This window comes from Dermacentor albipictus, chromosome 9 (genome assembly GCF_038994185.2).
Source record: "Dermacentor albipictus isolate Rhodes 1998 colony chromosome 9, USDA_Dalb.pri_finalv2, whole genome shotgun sequence".
Taxonomy (NCBI): domain Eukaryota; kingdom Metazoa; phylum Arthropoda; class Arachnida; order Ixodida; family Ixodidae; genus Dermacentor; species Dermacentor albipictus.
The window spans coordinates 35,890,416-35,910,632 of record NC_091829.1 but is presented as its reverse complement, the minus strand read 5'-3'; the positions used below and the strand labels follow the sequence as shown (position 1 = coordinate 35,910,632).

Genomic DNA, 20,217 nt, shown 5'->3' with positions numbered 1-20,217 from the left:
TGAGCAGCCGCCACCGGTATCTGCATATTTCTGCCATTCACCACGTTCTTTTTAAAAAACTGTTTTCTTGATTCAAAGGCGCAGTTTCCTGTTTCCTTCATTTCTTTCTTTTGACAAAGAACACGTGGAGCATTAGACTGAAAAAAAATTTTGTGCCAAGCCAATAACAACAGCATTTTATGACCGAGGAGCAGACTGTCGTCTGCTCATCGATCCGAACAACTCGCGCACGCCGCTCAAAGCGAAGCGTGAAGGCTTGGCGCCACCTATTGACGATCCCTGCAACGCATCACATTAACAAGTGGCCTCCGAGCTTTAAGAATTACAAACACTGTGCGCTGGCAATCTCAGAGGCCATGGAGTAGCTCCAACACCACCGAGTTGGCTTTCGTTCAATGCATCGCACCGCATGACACGCCAGGTGCGTGCAAGCGCCAATAATGTGTACTGACGACTATAGGCTTTAGTAATCGTTCATGAGCAACCGGTGAACTTGAACTACAGGCTCCGGCCATGGGTAGAAAATGTAGCACATTGTGTTTGCCAGTGCATGTGTAATCTATTTGCACGGCTGGTTATGTATATTCGTGGTATCCGTCAGCATACAGCATGAATGTCACTGGTTCCCATCACTTGAGTGGTGCGTTAACGTCTCAGGCTTTATTAGGTTGTTCGATGTTTAAACGCATTAGGCTAACATTGTGTTTACTTGAAAGCCCCAGTTCTGGGTGAACGCCTTTCTCCTCATGTTTTCTCCCTCTGTGTCTACCAGTTCTCGGTAAACATACAAGAGTATCTAGGATATTTGGTATTATGCTGGATGACTGAGACTGACTCTGTATGTAATAGACTCATAGTGACCGACTGAACGTGAAAGCAAAAAGAAGTGGCACCGAGATATGCCTCTGTCAACCTAGTCCATTTTGTTCCTTTCTTATTTCTTTGTTTCTGTAGGCGTACTACAGAAATAGAAAAAAAACTTAATAACCTGACGCCCTTTTTTTTTTTTTTGTTCCTAATAGAGTGGGGCTCGCAAGCTAGCATGCGCACTTTTGTTATTTAGTTCGCCTAAATTTGATGATATATTGTATTTTCGGCGAAAGGGTCAGGGATGGCCAAAGAGCGCCAAGAAATGGTATGAAGCAGTTCGCTTACATTTCAAACAGAAAGATACGACAATAACAAATGCGTGTTATATTGTCAAACGACAATAACAAATGCGTGTTATATGACATGTTCGTTGGTATTAGCTAAACGTATTACTTGTACAATGCATATATACCAACGCGACCCTATTTACGGCTACATGAAATCCTGTAACACATTTTTATACTATGCAACATACAGCTTCACAATATCTGTAGGCATACATAATTCTCGACAATACTGAAACATAGGTTAGAAAATATAATTGCTATTACTTATCGATTTTCGACGGAACATTAGTAAGACGCCGTATAAGTGAGTGAAAGCAACACTAATTTAACGCTATCACCTTTTTGAACACTTTTTCGAACATCATGCTCTCAATGTTTACGAAACGTTCTACCTTTGCCATCTATGCATAGTTCGAATTTTTTAAGACTTCGTAACAAGGGTGCCAAAGGGTATGTCATCAGCAAATATGTCCAAGGAAGAAAATGCCTTTTTTATGTATAGCGGAGCAGCTTAACATTATAGATTTGGCTCGCATTTAATGTACGGTGCTATAAGAAAAGCGGGTGCGTTCTTAACTCGGGCACATGGCCATATTAGTTATAACAATAATAATGGTGATAAACGGAACCTGAAATGGAGAACAGGTAAACAGCAAGCATTTCGCATTGTTGAAGTTTGTACGTTCAATTCCACAAACACTTAGCCACATCAAGAAGCTCTCAAAATTGTTACATAAATATATTACTGCTGCTATCAAGTGAAGCTGCTCCGCGAAAAACTGGGACGGATATGTCTGTGTTTCCATCTCATTGAATCAACGCTAGCAATCAAATAAATGGATTTTTGCCTTATAATCTTTTTTTATGTAGCTTTAGGATGCAAACAAAATTTAGTTAGTGAGATCTTGATGCGGGCTATTTGGTTCATATTTGGAACTGAGGTTGAACAGCGTGAATGAAACAAGGAAACGAGGAAACAAATACCACAGACAAGTGCTTGCCTGAGGTGTTCGTTTCCACGTGTCCTTCTTTTATTCGCGCTGTTCAACCTCACTTCTAAGAATTTAGTTATTTCTTGCTTGTTTACCAGACCGACGTATTGCTAGACTCACTTGTTGATTGGCTGAGTGATTGCCCGACTGGCTGGCCGCTTGGCTCGCTCTGATTGGTCGATTTCTCCGCAGGCTCGGGAGCAGGCGGACCACTACGAGGCGGTGGGCTCCTCGTGCCGCGCGGTCAACGCGCGCAGCGACCTGGCGGGCTTCGTGCGGACCCTGTGCAGCACGGACCCTCGCAACCCGGCCGGAAGCGGAGCGATCCCGGCCACGCCCCCTCGGCACCCGTTCGTACCGCCTAGGGCCGACGACGAATCCGTCTCCTCGGGGGTGAGAGACGCGATCGCAGTCTCGGTGCAAAGATCGTTCACTCATTATGTACAGAGCACACACACACATACGTACCACCGGAAATGTCGTGGGCCAACCCGCAGGTTGCCGAGGATACGACCCCCGTAACGGGGAACGTGCCAGCAACGTTCGGTTTCAAGGTTTCGAGGATTTAACGTCCAGAAACTTTCCAGTGGGCTACGTGAGGGGCGTCGTGGGGGTCGTAGTGGAAGGCTCCGGATTAATTTTCGCCTACCTGAGATCCTTTATTAATGTCCTGCACCCCCCCCCCCTAAATAAGAGACGCCGGTATGCGAGGGTCTTTTTTGTGTGTGTCATTCGGTCTACATCGCAATGCAGCCGCCACGGTAGGCCACCCAACCCGGACATCGTGCTCATCATCATCATCATCATCATCATCATCATCACCACCACCACCACCACCACCACCACCGCCACCACCACCACCACCACCACCACGTGTTCGCATGGTCTCCAAACTTATAAGCGCGACTGCACACGTCGCGCATACATTCTGATTACAAAACGTTCGACTGCAACATAGACAACAGATAGAACCGGCGAGAATGATCGCGAATGTTCTGCCACATGCAGGTGCGTCATGCGCTGAGCGATAATTTAAAATTTGTTACCTGATGAAACGTGGTCACCCGAAAAAGATAAGAGAGAACGCTTGTCGATCTCCATCTCCGTGCCTAGGCCAATAAATGGAGTTTTTATGACAAAGATTACGAGGAAACGGTTGCTATCTCCAGTTACAAGGAGATCCTGCCTCTAGCATCTAACCAGGGTATTTCGATAAAAAGTGAGTTTTTCACGTTCGCGACTTGCCCATCAGTAGCAAGAACCAACTGGAAAAGCAATTATGTCCCTGAGCGGTATTCTTCATGTCTGGGGAGGTTAAATACGCATCTATTGCACCAGGAAAGATTCGCGAAAACAAACTTTCCAAGTGGCACCGCAAAGGCATGCCCACTGCATTAATTTCAGAGCTATTCGAGCAATGAGAGCGTTTCAGAGCGTACCCGCTCTTCTACGCAGTTGGCGTCCCTACACGGAAGGCTACGAAGCAACCTACCCCCAGTCCCGAAATTAAGCCCTACGCTAACACGCAGCAGCACATCTGACGACAAAGTAGCGAGTGTTTGCTTACCACTATCCAGAAGTGGCGCTGGCGCCGATGTTTCACAAGCTTCCGCCGTCGGTGCAAAACACTACACTGTAGGATGCATTCGGGCCACTCTTTTACTGTGAGTACTTCTGCGAGCAGTCGCAAAACGTGGTGCGAGTCTCAAAGCACGCTCGGCGGTGTAGTACACTTGAACCAGAACGCGCTGACGTTTTGTGAAAACACTCGGTGGAATCCACCCGGCGCGGCTTCTCTCGCGTCAGCACGAAACAGCGCTGTTGCGATGTGGCCTTTCTACTGTTTCTACCGCATTCCACGGCCGCAGCAGCGCGCAGCTGCAGCTGGCTGCAGTTCCGGCGAGATTTCTTTTCCCTTCAAGCCTGCGCCCATGCAGCGGCACCGGAGGCTATCACCGCGCTATAATCGCACGGCGTGGCCAGGAGTACGAGAGGGAGCAATCGAGAAACGCTGACACGCATGGAAGAGGCGGTCTGTTTACAGGCGCGGATATATACCGGCGTAACGCAGGCGCGCGTCCGGCGCGGCGAATAGTGGACGCTCTAGAGTCTAGCGTCGCCGCGCAGCAAGCGTGACTGGCGGCATTCGGCGCGCTTTGGCGTGGCCAGCGCGTGTATAGAACGTGTCTCATCTCACGCCGGAGCCGCTAGACCGGAGTGCGTCGCAGGCTATCTTGGCTGGCCGCGGCCGCACGCTGGCCTACGGTTCGGACGCTCTGAAAGAGATTGCGCCGAGTTTGCCACTTCGCGAAACGAAAGGAAAATAACGCTCGCTCGCGGCGCACTTGTGCGCATGCGCTGCGGGAACTGCTGTGCACCGCGCTGCTGCGGGCCACGTTCAACGCGCCAAGCCGTACGGGCAGCTTTTCGGCGATCCTGGGCGTAACCGGCGTGAACGCACTTCCGACTTCACCGGCGACATTGCGCTGGGAATACGGTCGCTGCAACATTGCTCTGCCTACGATGCCCACGCTTATAATAATATATGGGGTTTTACGTGCCAAAACCACTTTCTGATTATGAGGCACGCCGTAGTGGGGGACTCCGGAAATTTTGACCACCTGGGGTTCTTTAACGTGCACCTAAATCTAAGTACACGGGTGTTTTCGCATTTCGCCCCCATCGAAATGCGGCCGCCGTGGCCGGGATTCGATCCCGCGACCTCGTGCTCAGCAGCCTAACACCATAGCCACTGAGCAACCACGGCGGGTAGGTGCCCACGCTTGCTGCACAGCAAAGCAGTCAGTAACTATCGCGTCAGAAATTATAACTCGAACTCAGCGCTGTTCATGATCGTACGAAGAATATTGCTACACGCGTGTGGTATTTGATTGTTTGAACGAGGAGCGTGGCCGTCATCACTCGAGAAAAGAGGACGAAGAACGAGCTGGGCTCGCGCTATGAATCTAACTGGTCAGCGCTGCAACCGCGCTTGTAAATATAACCTGTAAATAGTTGCTCGTCTTATTGACTCGTCCTTCGCATAACAATAGTGTAAAATTATGCGGTTTTATACGCGCCAAAAGCGGGATATGTTTACGAGGGACTCCGCGGATTGATTTCGACCACCTGGGGATCCTTAACGTGCGCCTAAAATCTATGCTCCCGAACGCTTTTGCGTACCGCCCCCATCGGAATGTGGATGCCCTGTCTGGAACCGAGCCCGCAACCTCGCACTCAGTAGCAGAGGGCCTGCCAGTGCAAGTTTCCGTACAGTACCGTAACCTTTTGCTCGCGACGACGAATACGTAAACTGTACTTGTCTCGTAGCACGCACATAAGACACTACATCTCTTTGTACAAGAGTAAACTAAAACTAAGGGATCAATTCATTCATTCATTCATTCATTCATTCATTCATTCATTCATTCATTCATTCATTCATTCATTCATTTGTCGATACTATAAGCTTTGAATTCCCTGAAATATCCCCTGATGCGGTAGGTCGAAAATATCGCGTCTGCAGTTTCGCGGTGCACTTGACTTCGATGTTTTCTATTCGGATTGTTAAATTGGCTTAGATTTAATCACAATTCTCGTCCTTTTCTTGTATTTTTTTCATTTTCTTATTTTCTGAACTATGCTGCGTCGTTTCAGTGCTGGAGTGAGCATAATAATAATAGGGCTTTCAGGCGATGCACACCATGCCAGCGCCATCACCATAGAGTTTACTAAACATCATACCACTGTCGCATAGGCCCATGGAAAAAGCATATCTCGAGTGTCTACAGGCTGTGTGTAACACAAAGATGGCCGTGAGATGTCGGTAGTCTATGCATTACAAATGCATACCAGGCTTACGAGCTGTCCCAACTAAATGTCGCCAATAATGATAAAGTAATGGAGGGCTTTACGGAAACAGCGATCACTATTTTGATGGACGTTGTTCATGCTTATCATAAGTACTCTTTAATTTTCATCTTGCAGAAATAATCGCATAATTAGGTTTAATTAGTTAATTATTAATCAACTTACCTAAGTGGTGAGGCGGCAATGCCAAAGTTGTGGAGGATGTCAAGAAATGACAGATAAAACTGTTTAAAGCAATGTGAGTCTTTGTGGTCCGACAATTTTATTTTTTTTAATATCGCATGACGAGACGTTCATGCACCAGGAATTGCAGTGCCCTCGAGCGACATATAGAAGTGCAATTGAAGGAACATAGCAGCTGTTTAGAAACATCCCGTGGACTCACAGCTTACTCCTACTTATTACTAAAAAGAAATCTTGAAGATATGCAAAGGACAGCTCAGACAGAGAGGCCTCATACAAGGAAAAGCAGAGAGGTAGGCCTGAAGTAATTGTACTCCAGCCTGCTTCTCTGCACATGGGGGGAAGATGTGATGTGGAACGGTGAGGACAGTTAAGAGCGATGCCAGATGCACACTGTTGCAGCACTGCTGATGACACCCGCCACACTTAGAAGTTGCGGATGAGTTCCGGAACTCCCCTCAATACACTCCGCGGCAGCCCTGTGGCTATAGCTCTGCGCTGGTGAGCTGGAAGTCGCGGGTTCCATCCCCGCCGCGGCGTACGCATTCCGATGGGGGGCGAAATGCGAAAACGCCCAGATGGTGGAAACCCAGGTGGTGGTGGTGGTGGGAACAAAACTGGAGTCTGCTCACTCTGACGTGTCTCGTGATCAGGTCGTGCTCTCGACACGTAAATTTCTAGCATCTAATGTCTTTCTCTCTTTTCTTTTTCAATTAGCTTCCTCCTCTCTAAGTTTCTAAACCGAAGGTAAAAGAAAAAGAAAAGAAGTGCAGAGTAACGCAGACAACTTTTAAATGTCATCAAACCGATCACTAACACTGCGTGGCGCGCCTCGCAGGACTCCCAGCTGCAGCAGCCCAGCCTCGGGGAGCAGGTGATAGTGGACCGACTGGCTTCGCTGTCGGTGTCTTCGCGTTCCGAGAGTCTACGGCAGGACGTGGCTCAGCTCGAGGTGCAGGTGCGACAGCTCCAGGACACGCTGGACGCCCTGCTCAGGATGCAGCAGAGGTGGGTGTACGGCTGGCGTCCGCATTGTATCCCCCTCCCCACCTCTACTCTCACCTAAAATTCCTACAGAGTGAATTTAGCCCCACCAGCGATGGCCCCCTCAAAGCCAGAGTTCTTCAATGATACCGATTCTGAAACTCCGCTTCGACATCCAGTCGTTGGTCATGTAGCTTTCTCTCCATGTGCAGAGGGGGAAAAGGGGGAGGGATTATTATTATCATTATTATGAATGGGTTCCCATTTCGAAACAACTTGGCACATGCCATCACACTACAGCACCCTTAATTGCCTGATGTGCCGCTAGTGAGGGACTAGTTGAATATAGTCGTCACCAATCGCCTTCTAAAAAGTGCCTTAAGTCCAATCTAATATAACAACGGCGCTGATTGAAAATACGGCTTTTTTGGCTTCGCTTATATACAGTGTGTATCGACATCCTATTTTGTAGTTGGACTCAAAATTACGCTTTTTGTAGCTAGTTTTGTAGTCCATAGGTGACGCGTCCGTCAGAAGACACCCACGCTGTGCACAGTTTACTGTATCCGGATTTTGAAACGATGGGAACTATGGCTAGTTCAGTCATAGCAGGAGATATCTCCTTCTATACCCTTTCAACGAACATTACTTTTTTGTTCAGTTTCAACTTTCTTTGTTTGTGGTTGTTAAGACTGTGGTCCACTGGTAACGAGATCTCCACGAAAAATGTAAAGAGACAATAAGGAGCAAATTGTTTTAGATGAGTTAGTAAATTATCCTCCTTCAATACCAAAACGAGCCGCTCTTAACGTGAGCAGACAGACGCTTTCTGAGCCAGAAAAGACGCAAAAAGAAAAAAAAATAGTTGCCACACCACCACCACTTTCCCACGCCAGCACGCCATGACGTCGTTGATTCTGACAGCATCTGCTCCGCTCTGGTTAATTGTTATCGCTAGAGATGGACCACAATTTATTATGAAATATCCAAAGACTGAACTCAGCAAGTTTCAAGAATATTTACTGAGCACCAACGGCCCAAATAGGAAGGCATACTCCGAAATCCGTGACGTCTCAGCGACGCACCGGCACCGCAGTGTCAGCACGAAACATTAAAGAGACTGGAATTTTCACCATCACTTTCTGTTCCAATAATCACCCTAATACAGTGAAACTAAATTAAAAATGAGTTTTCAGAACTTACTTTATGGTCACAAACTGAATCGCTGTTTCTGTTTATAGCGTCCCTTTAAAACGAACCTCCTTTTTAGCCGCCTCCACCCCCACCAACTATCTGCGTGGACGGCTGTGTGGTCGAATAAACTGGGGCGATTCCGGACACAACGCAATCAAAGTGGCTATCTCGGTGGGCCATTTTTCAATGTGGTTCGTTAGGAGGACCGATCTCAGAGGCAGTGCGACGTCAACGTGCCATAACGCCTCATAGCAGTAACGAGCAAATCTGACCATTAGCTCTCATCAGCAGCATATATCAGCAGGCCCCCGTGAAGCTATCGCTTCTTTGACAGTCATTCTACAATGGTCCATTCGCAGTGCAATTCCCTAAACTTTTGTGAGTCACTGTGTTACAGGGTGAGCGGCTTGATAAAAGCACAATGACAAACAAATAAGTCAGACGCTCATATATTGTCCAAACTAATTATCAGAAACAAAGTGGAACGCTGTGTAAACGATAGAGCGACTTAGTGTACAGTCTTCATCCGCAAACAAAAAGCAGTGCGCCTCATACTAGAATTCATATTCAAAACGCCGCACGCATGGCGTTTTGAAAGATTCAGACATGAAAGGTACCGAAGGGTTCAACACAGGGTGTCTGAGTACAAGCCCTCTCCACAACAACGACAAAGCGAAATCGACGCACCATCAACGCCACGCTCAACAGGCCTCGGTGGCGGAGCTTGCGGAACGGCGGTGCGGCGGAGTGGTGGAGCGACGGAGCACCGAGGCGGCGGAGCTATGGGGCAGCGTTCTGCCTTCTACTTCGGGCACAAGCGTTGTGCGCACGCCAACATAAGCAGACTATATTTGCTGAACACTTCCTGTGGCAATGAAGCCAAAGCCACGGAGACAAAGCGGGCACAAGGGAGAGCGCTTCTTAAAAAAACTCCTTCCACTGTGTCAATAAGGATGACCAGCGAGGCTGTGTATGTGGGCCCCTTAACGACGAACTGCATCTTCACCGCGAATTCGTTCGCGTATGGGAAGTTTTGTGTCTACACACAGCCACGATCCTGGGGGAACTAGCCCTTAACAACTTCGCTGTAAATTGTTTACGTCATTGTGCTTCTTAATTAGTAATTAATTGTTTTATGTTTAATGACGACGGCGAACGCGCAAACAGTGCCACGAGCGCGTTCGCGCGTTAGCGCTGAGGGGCACCAACGAGCCAGCTGTGGAAGAAGACGACGACGGTGCAGTCAATCCTGACTGATGATAGTTTTGTGTCTACACACGTACACGATCCTGGGAGAACTAGCCCTTCACAGCTTCGCTGCAAACGTCGCACAGTTTCATCCGCGTCAGTTTGAGCTGGGGAAGAGAAAGCATAAACGCCTCATTTACAACAGCTAAGTAAGGCAAAACACGCCAGTGAGTGTTGAAGATGACTTACTTTGCGCGCTGTTCACTTCCTCGACTGGGAAAACGCGAAACCACCGCACGAAGAAGCTGCGCGGATTGCCTGTTCCGAGAAACGGAAGGCGCTATCAAGCGCTGACGGACTACTTGGCACAGTAACGAGCGTGCAGAGGCGCCGCCCCTGTACTTTTCCCTTCATTGCCCCAAAAAGTTGTCCTATGGAAGGGGGGGGGCGTATTCTGTAAGTGTCCACATCGTCTGCTGCTGAAGTACTGATTGGCTTGGGGTGCTTAGTCTCCTTCTGACGTCCTACCTCAGCCCAGCCAATCAGAACTTCAGCGTGCAGCAGACGAAATGCACATGTCCACTAGTTGGACACTCACAGATAGCCCCTCCACTGCTGCGTCTATCTACTGCTCTGAGCGAAACGGGCAATAAATGTCAAGCTAACGTTGTCTAACGTTTCACTGAACACTGACTAATACCAACAGTTTCCCGTCAGACTCATCTCATGCACCATCGATGTGTGTCATCTGCAACGCCGCTGGCGATGCTCCCCATCGGACCTGCGTTACGAATCGCCCGGTAGCTGCCTGGGCGCTGTTCCCTCTACATCCAGCAGCATTCGCCTTACGTGCTGCGTCGCGCCGGCATGTCGCACCAGAGTTTAGTTAGGACGCCGGCCTAGGAGTCCAAGAACAGCGCTATACCTTACTACCGCTGTCAATGCTTCGACCTTTCGGGTTGTAATTGCCAAATTTTTCTCTGGCTACCTTTTGATGCCAACCATGCCACCGCACGCCATGGCGGGCCTTCGCCGTCGCCGCAGAAGAACCGTTGTGGAACAGCAGTGAAACCTCGATATCAGAAAACCTGGATATAACGAAATATCGTATATAACAGTGTCAATAAAAATTGTCTTACCGTCAGTACAGTGTAACATATATATGTTTATAACGAACATCGGATATAACGCAGGTACTTCTGTGTCACACGTGACGTCGTTATTCTGAGGTTCGACTGTTAACAGTTTCGTTGAAAAAATGGCGCGGAAAGTTCGTGACAGCACGTTCCCCTTGCTTTATATGTGATCATTGTCTGCGGCATCTTCAATCTAGAAAAGACAGCGTGAAATATTCGAACGGTAGCGCATGCCTTTCAAATAAAAACCTCCGGTGTTAGCTACGAAAAGCTCCAACGCACCAGTTCGCGAGGTTCCAAACGTGCCACCCCGGGCCACTTCAAGAGGACATTTGCAAATAAGGTTCCGACTATAGCGTTTGGATGCTGAGCTCGAGTTCGCAGTTTCAATCCCGACCACGACGACAGCTTTCGAAGCATTTCGACGGGCAACGCTCCTGTGCTTATATTTAGGTGACGTCAACGACGTCACCTAATCTAAACACACCTAATCGAACCGCAGATGTTATAAACTAATCCGGACTACCCACTATACGCAACGTGCCACATCATATCGTGGTTTTAACTCTTTAAAATCTCCGGAAAGGAAAGAAGTTTACAACGCAGCGCTGCCCGGATGCCAGCTTCGACTTCGAGACAAATACTTGCGGAACCACAAATATGCTGGTTCGGTTTTAGATTCATCGCGTCGAACTTAAAGGAAATGTTCAGATTTCAGAGGTTAGTGGCCCACTGTAAACATTATTTGAATGGATGAAAATTTCAAATTGTAGTGACTCACGGTAGCAGAGTTCTTAATTACATGTGCGGGTACACATACGGGTGCCCCAACTATCATCCAGTTAAAAAGAAAAATAAAGATGGACCATCTTACGCGAGCAATACCAAGCAGATATTCGCAGTCGAGTTGACCATGGCCAGCTTTTTAGATGACATTCATACAATAGATAATTATTTAACTCGTGCAATAATGCTCTAATGTGTTATAATTGTCAAGGTTTCAAATAAGTTTTGCACACTTATACGCCACATGCGCTCACACAAACTAAAAGCTTGAAAAAAATTGACCGCCATTCCACTACTGTGAAGAGGGGTGCAAGCGAAGCTGGGGATCCGCTGCTCTTCATTGTCGTAACGTCTCGGCTTCGCGCTCCGTCACGGCGAGGTCACCACGTTGACGACGAGCCCTTTCTCGAGCGAGTTGCCGGCGGCGTTCATCAAACGCCGCCTCTTCTTCAGCCGAACGCACGGCGCGCGGCCCGATCCCGCTGCCGTTCCTTCAACGCAGCCTGCTCTTCGGCATAACGAACCAAACGTGGCATCCCCATCTGACCGCCGGGCTGGAACTGGCAGGAAACAGCGGGATCGAAGCCAGCGAACGCGCGATTACACCTTTTCCCATCCTCTGGAGGAAAAGCGGATACCTGTGATTGGCTCGCACCTTGCACTGCGTCTACTTTTTCTTGCATATAAAACACCGCTTTAACGGCTGCCTATGATGGAACTACTTAATGAACTGTCACAAATGAAAAACATTAACGCATTTTGTCACCCCTTTGTATCTGGTTGTTGCAATAGAAAGACTAAAAAAAAAGATCGACAGGGGATGAATCGAGTGGCGTGTGGGTCTCACAACCCGGAGGTCGGTGGTTCGAATCCGTTTTTTATTTTTGCGCGGCTTCGGTTTTTTTCGTACGGCAACACAAACACCGACGCCGACACGAGTGAGGCAATACATGCTTCACTTGAAAGAAATCCCGCGGATCCAACGCACATATTAGGATCTATGTGAAGTGAAGCTTTCGTGAAGTGGTTAGTCAAATGCTGCAAATTGGCCCATTTCGTTTCTGCGTCTTTGGCGTAAAGGAAACAGGCGTGCGCATGCGCTCTCGTGCATCCGCGCTACGCAATGTGACACAAGCGGCGATCGTTTCAAAGAGCTAGCTGGCGTTGGCACAATAGACAGCATGCGCTCTATTGTGGCTAATGTTTGGGGCATCGGGCTGGCTGTGCTGGGGCACCAAGGCTTGATCCCACCATCAGCCGCGTAATTCAAATTTTTTTTAAGTATGAGCTGTTCGGCCAGACAGCACCCAGCAGCCACGGTCAGGTAATTTCGGGAAATTTCGAAAAGAAAGCTTCCCTGTAGAAAGAAAGGTTCGTTGGAGAGCTCTTATACCTGTCGCGCTCTGCGTGAGATTCTTGGCACCTTGATCTTGGTAACAAGAGGCTTTTGGAAGCAGCCTTAGCACCAACACCAGGTCACATCACTTCCGGAACACAAAACTAGCTACGAGACGCTACTTTTGCGAGAACGAACAACAGGATATCGGCACGCATTGTGAGCTGCATAAGCTGCATTTTCACTCAGCTCCATTGTTCTTCGATAAGATTAGCCGTATAAAGCACTTTTTATCAGGGGATTGGTAACGACTAATTTCGTCTTGTCACTCACCAGCGGCGAGTCAGACCACCTTTTTTTTTAAGTGCGCAGGAGTGTGGTGACATACGCCACCTTCTTATTCCAAGAGGGGAGTTAACTAATCATCATCACTTCAAGATGGCAAACTAGAATATAAGGCGGAATCCGATTGTACCCAGATTGAGCACTCCCGATCGGGTACTAGGAGGCGACGCGAACTGGAAGTCGTAGAAGGCTACACAACAAAGGCCACGCCACAATGTAGTTGTTGCATTCTTCGCGATGTCTCGCGTCCGTTGCGATCTCTCAGCTATGCCTTGCGACACTCATAAATGACGAACGCCAATCCAAGAAACGCATACACACATACAACGCATACGAAGCTACGCTTCAAGATAGCACTTACAGAGAATGTCAACTTCCCAGCGCTGGCTGGATGCCAGCTCCCATTTCGACATTCAGATGTTTCACAAAGCGCAGAAGTGCAGGAACTTTTTTTTAAAGTTCATTGCGTCGAATTTAAATGAAGCGTTCAGACTTCAGTCACCGGTTGCCCATTGTAATAAAACTCTTTACTTAGATGCAATATATCAAATTGTAGAAATTCAAGGTCATAGGTTTTTTATTTACTCTCTCAGGATACACATACATGCTGCCCCAACAATCATGCACCATCCTAGCACAGCCTTCTGCACGTGAAATCGTCTTAATGCATGACGCTGTTCAAACAGGCACACGTAGACAGTACCACTTGATTTTAGCCTTTATGCTTAGACTGAGACATAAAGAACATTTGGTGGCACATCTGTCCCAAACTTTTGCTCTCGACTATACATGCGTTTAGAAATGCATGTAGAAATGCAGAACCGGCTCTTTCAAGACACTTTATTTTTGGTCGCACAGAGGTTATTCTCAGTACATTTTTCAATTTTTGGAGGAAAATTATTCTGTGCCTAATCGTTTATTTAACGTGTTAAATGGCGTCTATGCATGAAAGGCAATTAGATATGCGGAGAACAGGCTCTTTCAAGAAACTTTATTTTTGGTCGCACAGAGGTTATTCTCAGGACATTTTTCAATTTTGAGGGGAAAATTATTCTGTGCCTAATCGTTCATTTAACGTGTTAAACAGCGTCTATGCATGCCAGGCAATTATGTACGCAGAGAAGGGGCTCTTTCAAGACACTTTATTTTTGGTCGCACAGAGGTTATCCTCAGTACATTTTTCAATGAAAGACGGTACAAACTGCACATGACAATTTGATTGTCCCAACAACCATGCAGTAAAGAAATCGCAGTTTCGACCGAAAGGCGAAGCATCGATTACGATAGGATATCAGTGCACAGCTATACGAAGTAAGGATATATAAACCACATAAACTTTATAAGCACATACTCTTTATAAACCACATAAACTTGGAAACTTTCGCTCAATAACTAAATTAATAAACATGCTGTCATCACGCACAACAAAACATGAACACATCACACTCGATGAGCGCGGACAGTCGCGGTCAAATCGCTGGTGCGAGCAAGCGCGGCAGCAGCAGCGAGCGAAGTGACCTTCGTGCGGTTTATCGCTTCAGCGCAAGAGCGACATCAACAGCGCGCATAAAGGTGCGACCCGTTTGCAGATCCCTTTCAAGGAAGCCCTCCCGCGCTGCCTCCCCGCTTTGCTCCATATATGGCACGTGATATCAAACAGTGATCGTCAGCTTCACTTGCTCCCGCTGGACTCTGTAAACTTCGCAGAAGGCTTTCAAAACTCAACCCCAAGCAGTCGAGATCACCGGCTCACCCTCGCACGCTTTCTCTCGCGCGTGTAGCATACGGCGCGGGGCGCGCAGCAACGATGTTGTCGCCCTTGGACAGTATGCGGAACATCACGGCGACGGCGACGGCGACGGCATAATTGCGCTTGGAGTGTTCATATATTTGGCATCGCAATAAGAAAGAATGTGTCAGCCAAATGAATACGAAGACAAGGTTGACGTACATGGTGACTCGAATGATTCGATGATGGATTATTGATTACATTCTTTCTTTTACAGCTTCATAATTTCCTATTTTCTTATCTTGTTAGTATCGCATTTTACGCGCTATTATTTCATCCTTCCTTGTCTTTCTGAAACGTATCTTCCGAGATAAGCATCAGGACGACACGTGCAAATTGTGCCAAGAAGGACCAGCAACGCTCAAACACATGCTGTGGGAGTGCAATGTAGTTATAGGAAGGATGGCAGTTGCTCCGGACACCCTGTCGTTGAGGTGGGCCGCCGCTCTGCGCAGTTCAGACCTCGGAATCCAGACGTGGGCAGTCCAGCAAGCCCGCGAGGCGGCGTTGAGGCAGGGCCTTGACGTTCCCCCGTGGGAAACATGAGCCCGGGTCGCGTTAAACCTTGCCGGATGTACAAGAAAGTTGTATCCATCCATCCATCCATCCTTGTCTTTAGCATCGACACTTGGTTAACCCTTTCTTTTTCTGACCAAGAACCCAGGTGGGCCACCCCTGATAAAAGGCAGTCTATGGTGTAATGTTGTTTATTTTTGGCTATATTGGCGCTAATTACACACGTACCATTAATTTTACCTGCTCTGAGACTAATCATCCCTTTTGTGGGCACCGCTGAAGCCGTCTTCCAAAGACAATTGCATCCCGCGAGCGCTACTTTTTTCCAAGCGAATTCGTTCAATTTTCCCAAGGTGTGCCGTACGGCGGCTTTGCCTCAGCATGCATATATCTACGGCGGTGCACCCTTTACAGAGCTACTGTGCAATAAGTTTCATTTTAGACAACATCGGCACTAATTATGCCCGTACAGTTAATTTTACCTAATTCTGTGACTTGTTCTACTGTCTTTTCTCGTTCAGACCTACCTTTTTACAACTATTGCAGCTTACAATGACGCTCTGAAGGCGCTGAATTGTGGTTCTTTTTTTGAAAGTGGTTACAAGATACCCAGATATGCCAAACACGTATGGAGTCAACTAAGAAGACCTTGTCTTCAAAAAATGAAGCTATCCGACGTTCCTTTTACTCCCCTAACGCGTGGTATGATGCGATAATGTTCCGTGCGCAGTGGCTCTGCTCCATTCTACCCCCAGCTCCCTAAGGAAGACAGTCTTTGATGGACTTCCATTGGAGGTTGAATGGGCTTCCATCTTTTTAGATTGTGTGTTTCGAAGAGACACGCGGTTTAGCTTCACCTATTATCTCTTAAGATCGTATATAAAACAAAATTCTACCAAACACTCTACATAGGAAATACGGATGTACGGAAACACTCAGAACATATTACATATTGAGCTTAGCTCACAGTGGCTGCTAGATGGATCACAACACGAATGCCTAGGTAGATTTCTCTCTTGATATCTATTGAAGGGGTAACCTGTGATCTGTAACCGGTTTTGTGTAATATATTCATAAACTTTAGGAATTCTGGCTCCTTCTACGATTTTAAGAATGTTGCATTAAGATTTACGACAAGATATCAATGGTAATTTAGCGGTGAATGCGAGAGGAATACGTTAGCATTTCGTCGCAATGGCGCAGTTATGTCATCCCCACTTCCTGTTCGCGTACATTTTATTGCACTAATGCGCGGCTCCATCTTTCAACAGCTTTACAACATTTTCGCCAACATAATCTATTAATGCGTTAGCATTTTGTGGCACCTCTTGTAGGTCCTGGATTGATGATTTAAACCAGGTTCACCCCATTGCAATGTGTTGTTCAGGAGCCCACTCGACACACGTCCTGCCTCTTCGAGGTGCCGGACGTGTATCCCCTCTCTACCTCTGCCACGGCCACCAGCTTCCCAGACTTCACACAAACTTTCATTGCGATAGCAATTATGTTGACATTAACTATATTATATTGTTTAGCCGCATCAAATTTTTAAATGTTGCCTGTAGCAGATAGCTCAATTCTAACCCTTCAGCTGAATCACTCGATGAGGCATTCATTACTTCTACGAGAAATCGAAATGCGTAATTGAATGATAACATAATTACGCTAATTAGCATTTGAATTCCATATTTCGCATTTTGCTTGCATATTTCGTAAATATTTGGATCTGTGAATTGTAAGTGTTCCCCCTGGCACATGCATTTGGAACGAATTTCGAGGATGGCACAGGTTTAGAGGTAAAATGCGTCAAAACTTCGGTAGTAATGAGTTGTTGTTCAGCTCACTTTTTTATGAAAATGTGATGTTATGCATTGAACCACAAAAGTAACTGGAACGCCAATGCATTTCATCGGACCTTTTGAAAATTAATATCTCGGAACTGGGGTAGTCATGAGAATTCGTTCCAAGTGGATACGCCTGGCAAACCCACGGGCTACAATACGTAAATTGTCATACGTGCTGTGAAGTCATGGCTTCAAAAGATAATTATCGTAAATATGCTAATTATTCAATTCTGATTTTTAATTTCTCGTAGAGTAGTGGACGGCTCATCGAGCAATTTATCTCAAGGGTGGAAATAGTGCTATCTGCCACAGATATATTTTTTTATTGGGTGCAGATAACAACAAAAAACAAAAAGTTTAACTGCATTGGTAAATTATCCTTCTAGGACAAACACATACAAAAGGCACCCTTACCGTGAGAAGATGAGAGAAGGTTTGGTAAGCCGAAAAAAAAGCGCAAGCACGAACAGGTGGCGACCTCGCTGTGAAGTTCCCGAACCAGCTCGCCATGACGTCACAAACTTCGACGGCGTCTCCTCGAGTCTGGTTAAGCTTTATCTGCAAAGAGGAACCACACTGCATCCTGATAGAGTGAGGTAGGCTTGGTTTCCAGAACGTTGACGACACCACAACGGTCCAAATACGAGAAGATACCTTGAAAAGCGTGACGTATGGCTAAAATATGCGGGTGTGGAAGTTTCGGGCGCGAAATTCAATCCATGGAATTTCGGCCTACATATTCTCTAGGTGTAATCCCCTTCTGATCACGAAATAAGCAAGAAAAGAGTTTTGAAAGACTACTTTATCAGTCTCGACTGATTGATAGCGTTTATTTCTCTTTAGTATCCGCTTCATTAGCAATATTTCGTAATTTAATCACCCCACCTAATTTTCAGCCATTCTTGGCGGCGCTTCCCTTCTCTTGGCATCCATTCTGTAACTAATAAAATATTCTTATTATTGCTTTGAAGACATGTATGCACTTCACAGGAAAGGGAAAGCGAGGTGCAGGATGGCAACTGCCACCCGAAGGGTCACAGCGCCTGCCTACTCTTCAGAAAGGAGGAGACAGAAACGTAGCAATGGAAGATGGGAAGAAGGGAGGAAAGCCGATAAAAGAAAGCAAGATGATAAATCTCAAAGAATAAGGCAGAACACACACAGTACAGGTCGCACGCAGTGTGACCGGTCACTGCAGGTCACGCTACTAAAGAATGCTAAAATAGACGAAACAATGTGTGAGGTCTTGTCAACTGAGAACAGAAATAAGCTACAAACGTGAACCTAAATTAGTTACTTGAACGAAAAAACCAGTCAGAAACACAAAGGACAAGAGGAGAAGTTCACACCACAACGACTGGTTTTGCCATCAACCTTCAGAAGAACGTCAACCCCTTCAGACAGACATCGCTGTTTTTCATCCTTGTGTACTTTATCAGCCAGCCGATGTACGGTGGCAAGCAGTTCATGGCTCCTTAGGCTTGGAGTGAGGCTGTACTTGGGGCCATTTTGAAGCAGATCATTTTGAAGCAGATCTTTGAAGCAGAACTTCTCCTCTTGTCCTTTGTGTTTTCGACTGGTTTTTTCGTTCAAGTATGTACCAACTGGCCCAGATTTCAACCCTAAATTAGTTATTTCTATAAAAGTAAGGAGAGCGTGACGAGCCTGATCGCGTCGAGACGCACAACTACTGGGATAGAAACGTTCGTCGAGTGTCGTACACGGCAGGTCAAGGAGACGACGGTCCCTCCATAACGACGTGCGCTGCGCGGTGAAAGTGGGACACTCCAATATCGGGTGCTGAAGCGTCTCGTAGCACCAACAAGGCGTACGCGATGGACTGGCCACACGCCCTTGTCGATATGAACTTTCGCACACCTTCGCACACCCAATCCTTGGCTTGAGAAGTGCTCCAACGGAAAGAGGCAAGCTTCGACCGCGAACAGGGGACGGGAACGTTACGTTTGCGACGCGCTGGTCTGTATGCTGCTTGACGAATCGACGAATCAGCGACGAATCAGCAGACGAGTGTCATCAAGCTCGCACCTGTTATCCACCTTACGCATTACACGGTCTGCTCAGTTCCATTTGTTTCTATTCGTGTCAACTAAGATATCGGCTGTAACCATTTGTTACCTAATCAACCACCGTTGTCGTCCTGTCTCTTAACGTTATGCCTAACGTTTTTCGTTCCATAGCTGAAGCTTCTTTGCCAACCCCCAAGTTTCTACCCCATACGTCAGTACTTGTTGAATGCAATGATCGTTCACCTTTATTTTCAAGGATAGCGGTAAACTGTCATTCATGATCGGCTAACGGTTGCCGTATGTGCTCCTAACCTTTTTAATTCGCTAAACTTCATTCTCATTACGAGAGCCCCTGGAAGTAATTGGCCCTTAATAACCACACTCTCACACAGATTCTTAAGGCTGACTGGCGATCATGAATCCTTGTTCCCTTGCCCGGCTATTGAGCATGATTTTTGTCTTCTGCATGCTGTCCTTCAACCCTACTCTTACACTTTCTCGGTTAAGGTCCTCAATCATTTTTTCGCAATTCATCTCCCGTGTTGCTGAACAGGACAACGTCAGATATTAGAAGTTGAACCTCACTCCTAAGCCTCCCCAGTCTAATGGCTTGAATACTACTTCTAACCATGCAGAAAATGGGTAATTGGAGATCGTTGGGAGAGGCCTTCGTGCTGCAGTGGACATAAAGATAAGCTGATTATGATGAATTCGCAAGGGTTCAATCATTCATTCATCAAATCACTCAATCAATCTTAATTGCTTCTAACAGATATATATGATCCTATTCCTATGCAGGTTGCTAAATCTGTTTCGACAGATGAAGCATTCTTTCGACGCTATATGCATTGTACAGGGGCGTTTACATCA

The 20,217-nt window shown here is 46.8% G+C and overlaps 2 protein-coding genes across 7 annotated transcripts in view; one reads left to right on the top strand and one right to left on the bottom strand.

Annotated features, from left to right (window-relative positions):
- LOC135906551 (uncharacterized) overlaps positions 1-4,084 on the bottom strand; it is a 478,731-nt gene extending 474,647 nt beyond the window's left edge. Inside the window, exon 1 of the mRNA XM_070524924.1 lies at positions 3,717-4,084. The gene's annotated coding sequence lies outside the window, so the exon portion shown is untranslated. The remainder of the gene's footprint in view (positions 1-3,716) is intronic.
- Positions 1-20,217, top strand: part of Stacl (SH3 and cysteine-rich domain-containing protein) — a 167,245-nt gene that overhangs the window by 102,076 nt on the left and 44,952 nt on the right. For all 6 annotated transcript variants that reach the window (XM_070524922.1, XM_070524918.1, XM_070524919.1 and 3 more), the window contains exons 6-7: positions 2,342-2,542; positions 7,041-7,210. In XM_070524922.1, coding sequence (XP_070381023.1) covers positions 2,342-2,542; positions 7,041-7,210 — 371 coding nt within the window. The remainder of the gene's footprint in view (positions 1-2,341; positions 2,543-7,040; positions 7,211-20,217) is intronic.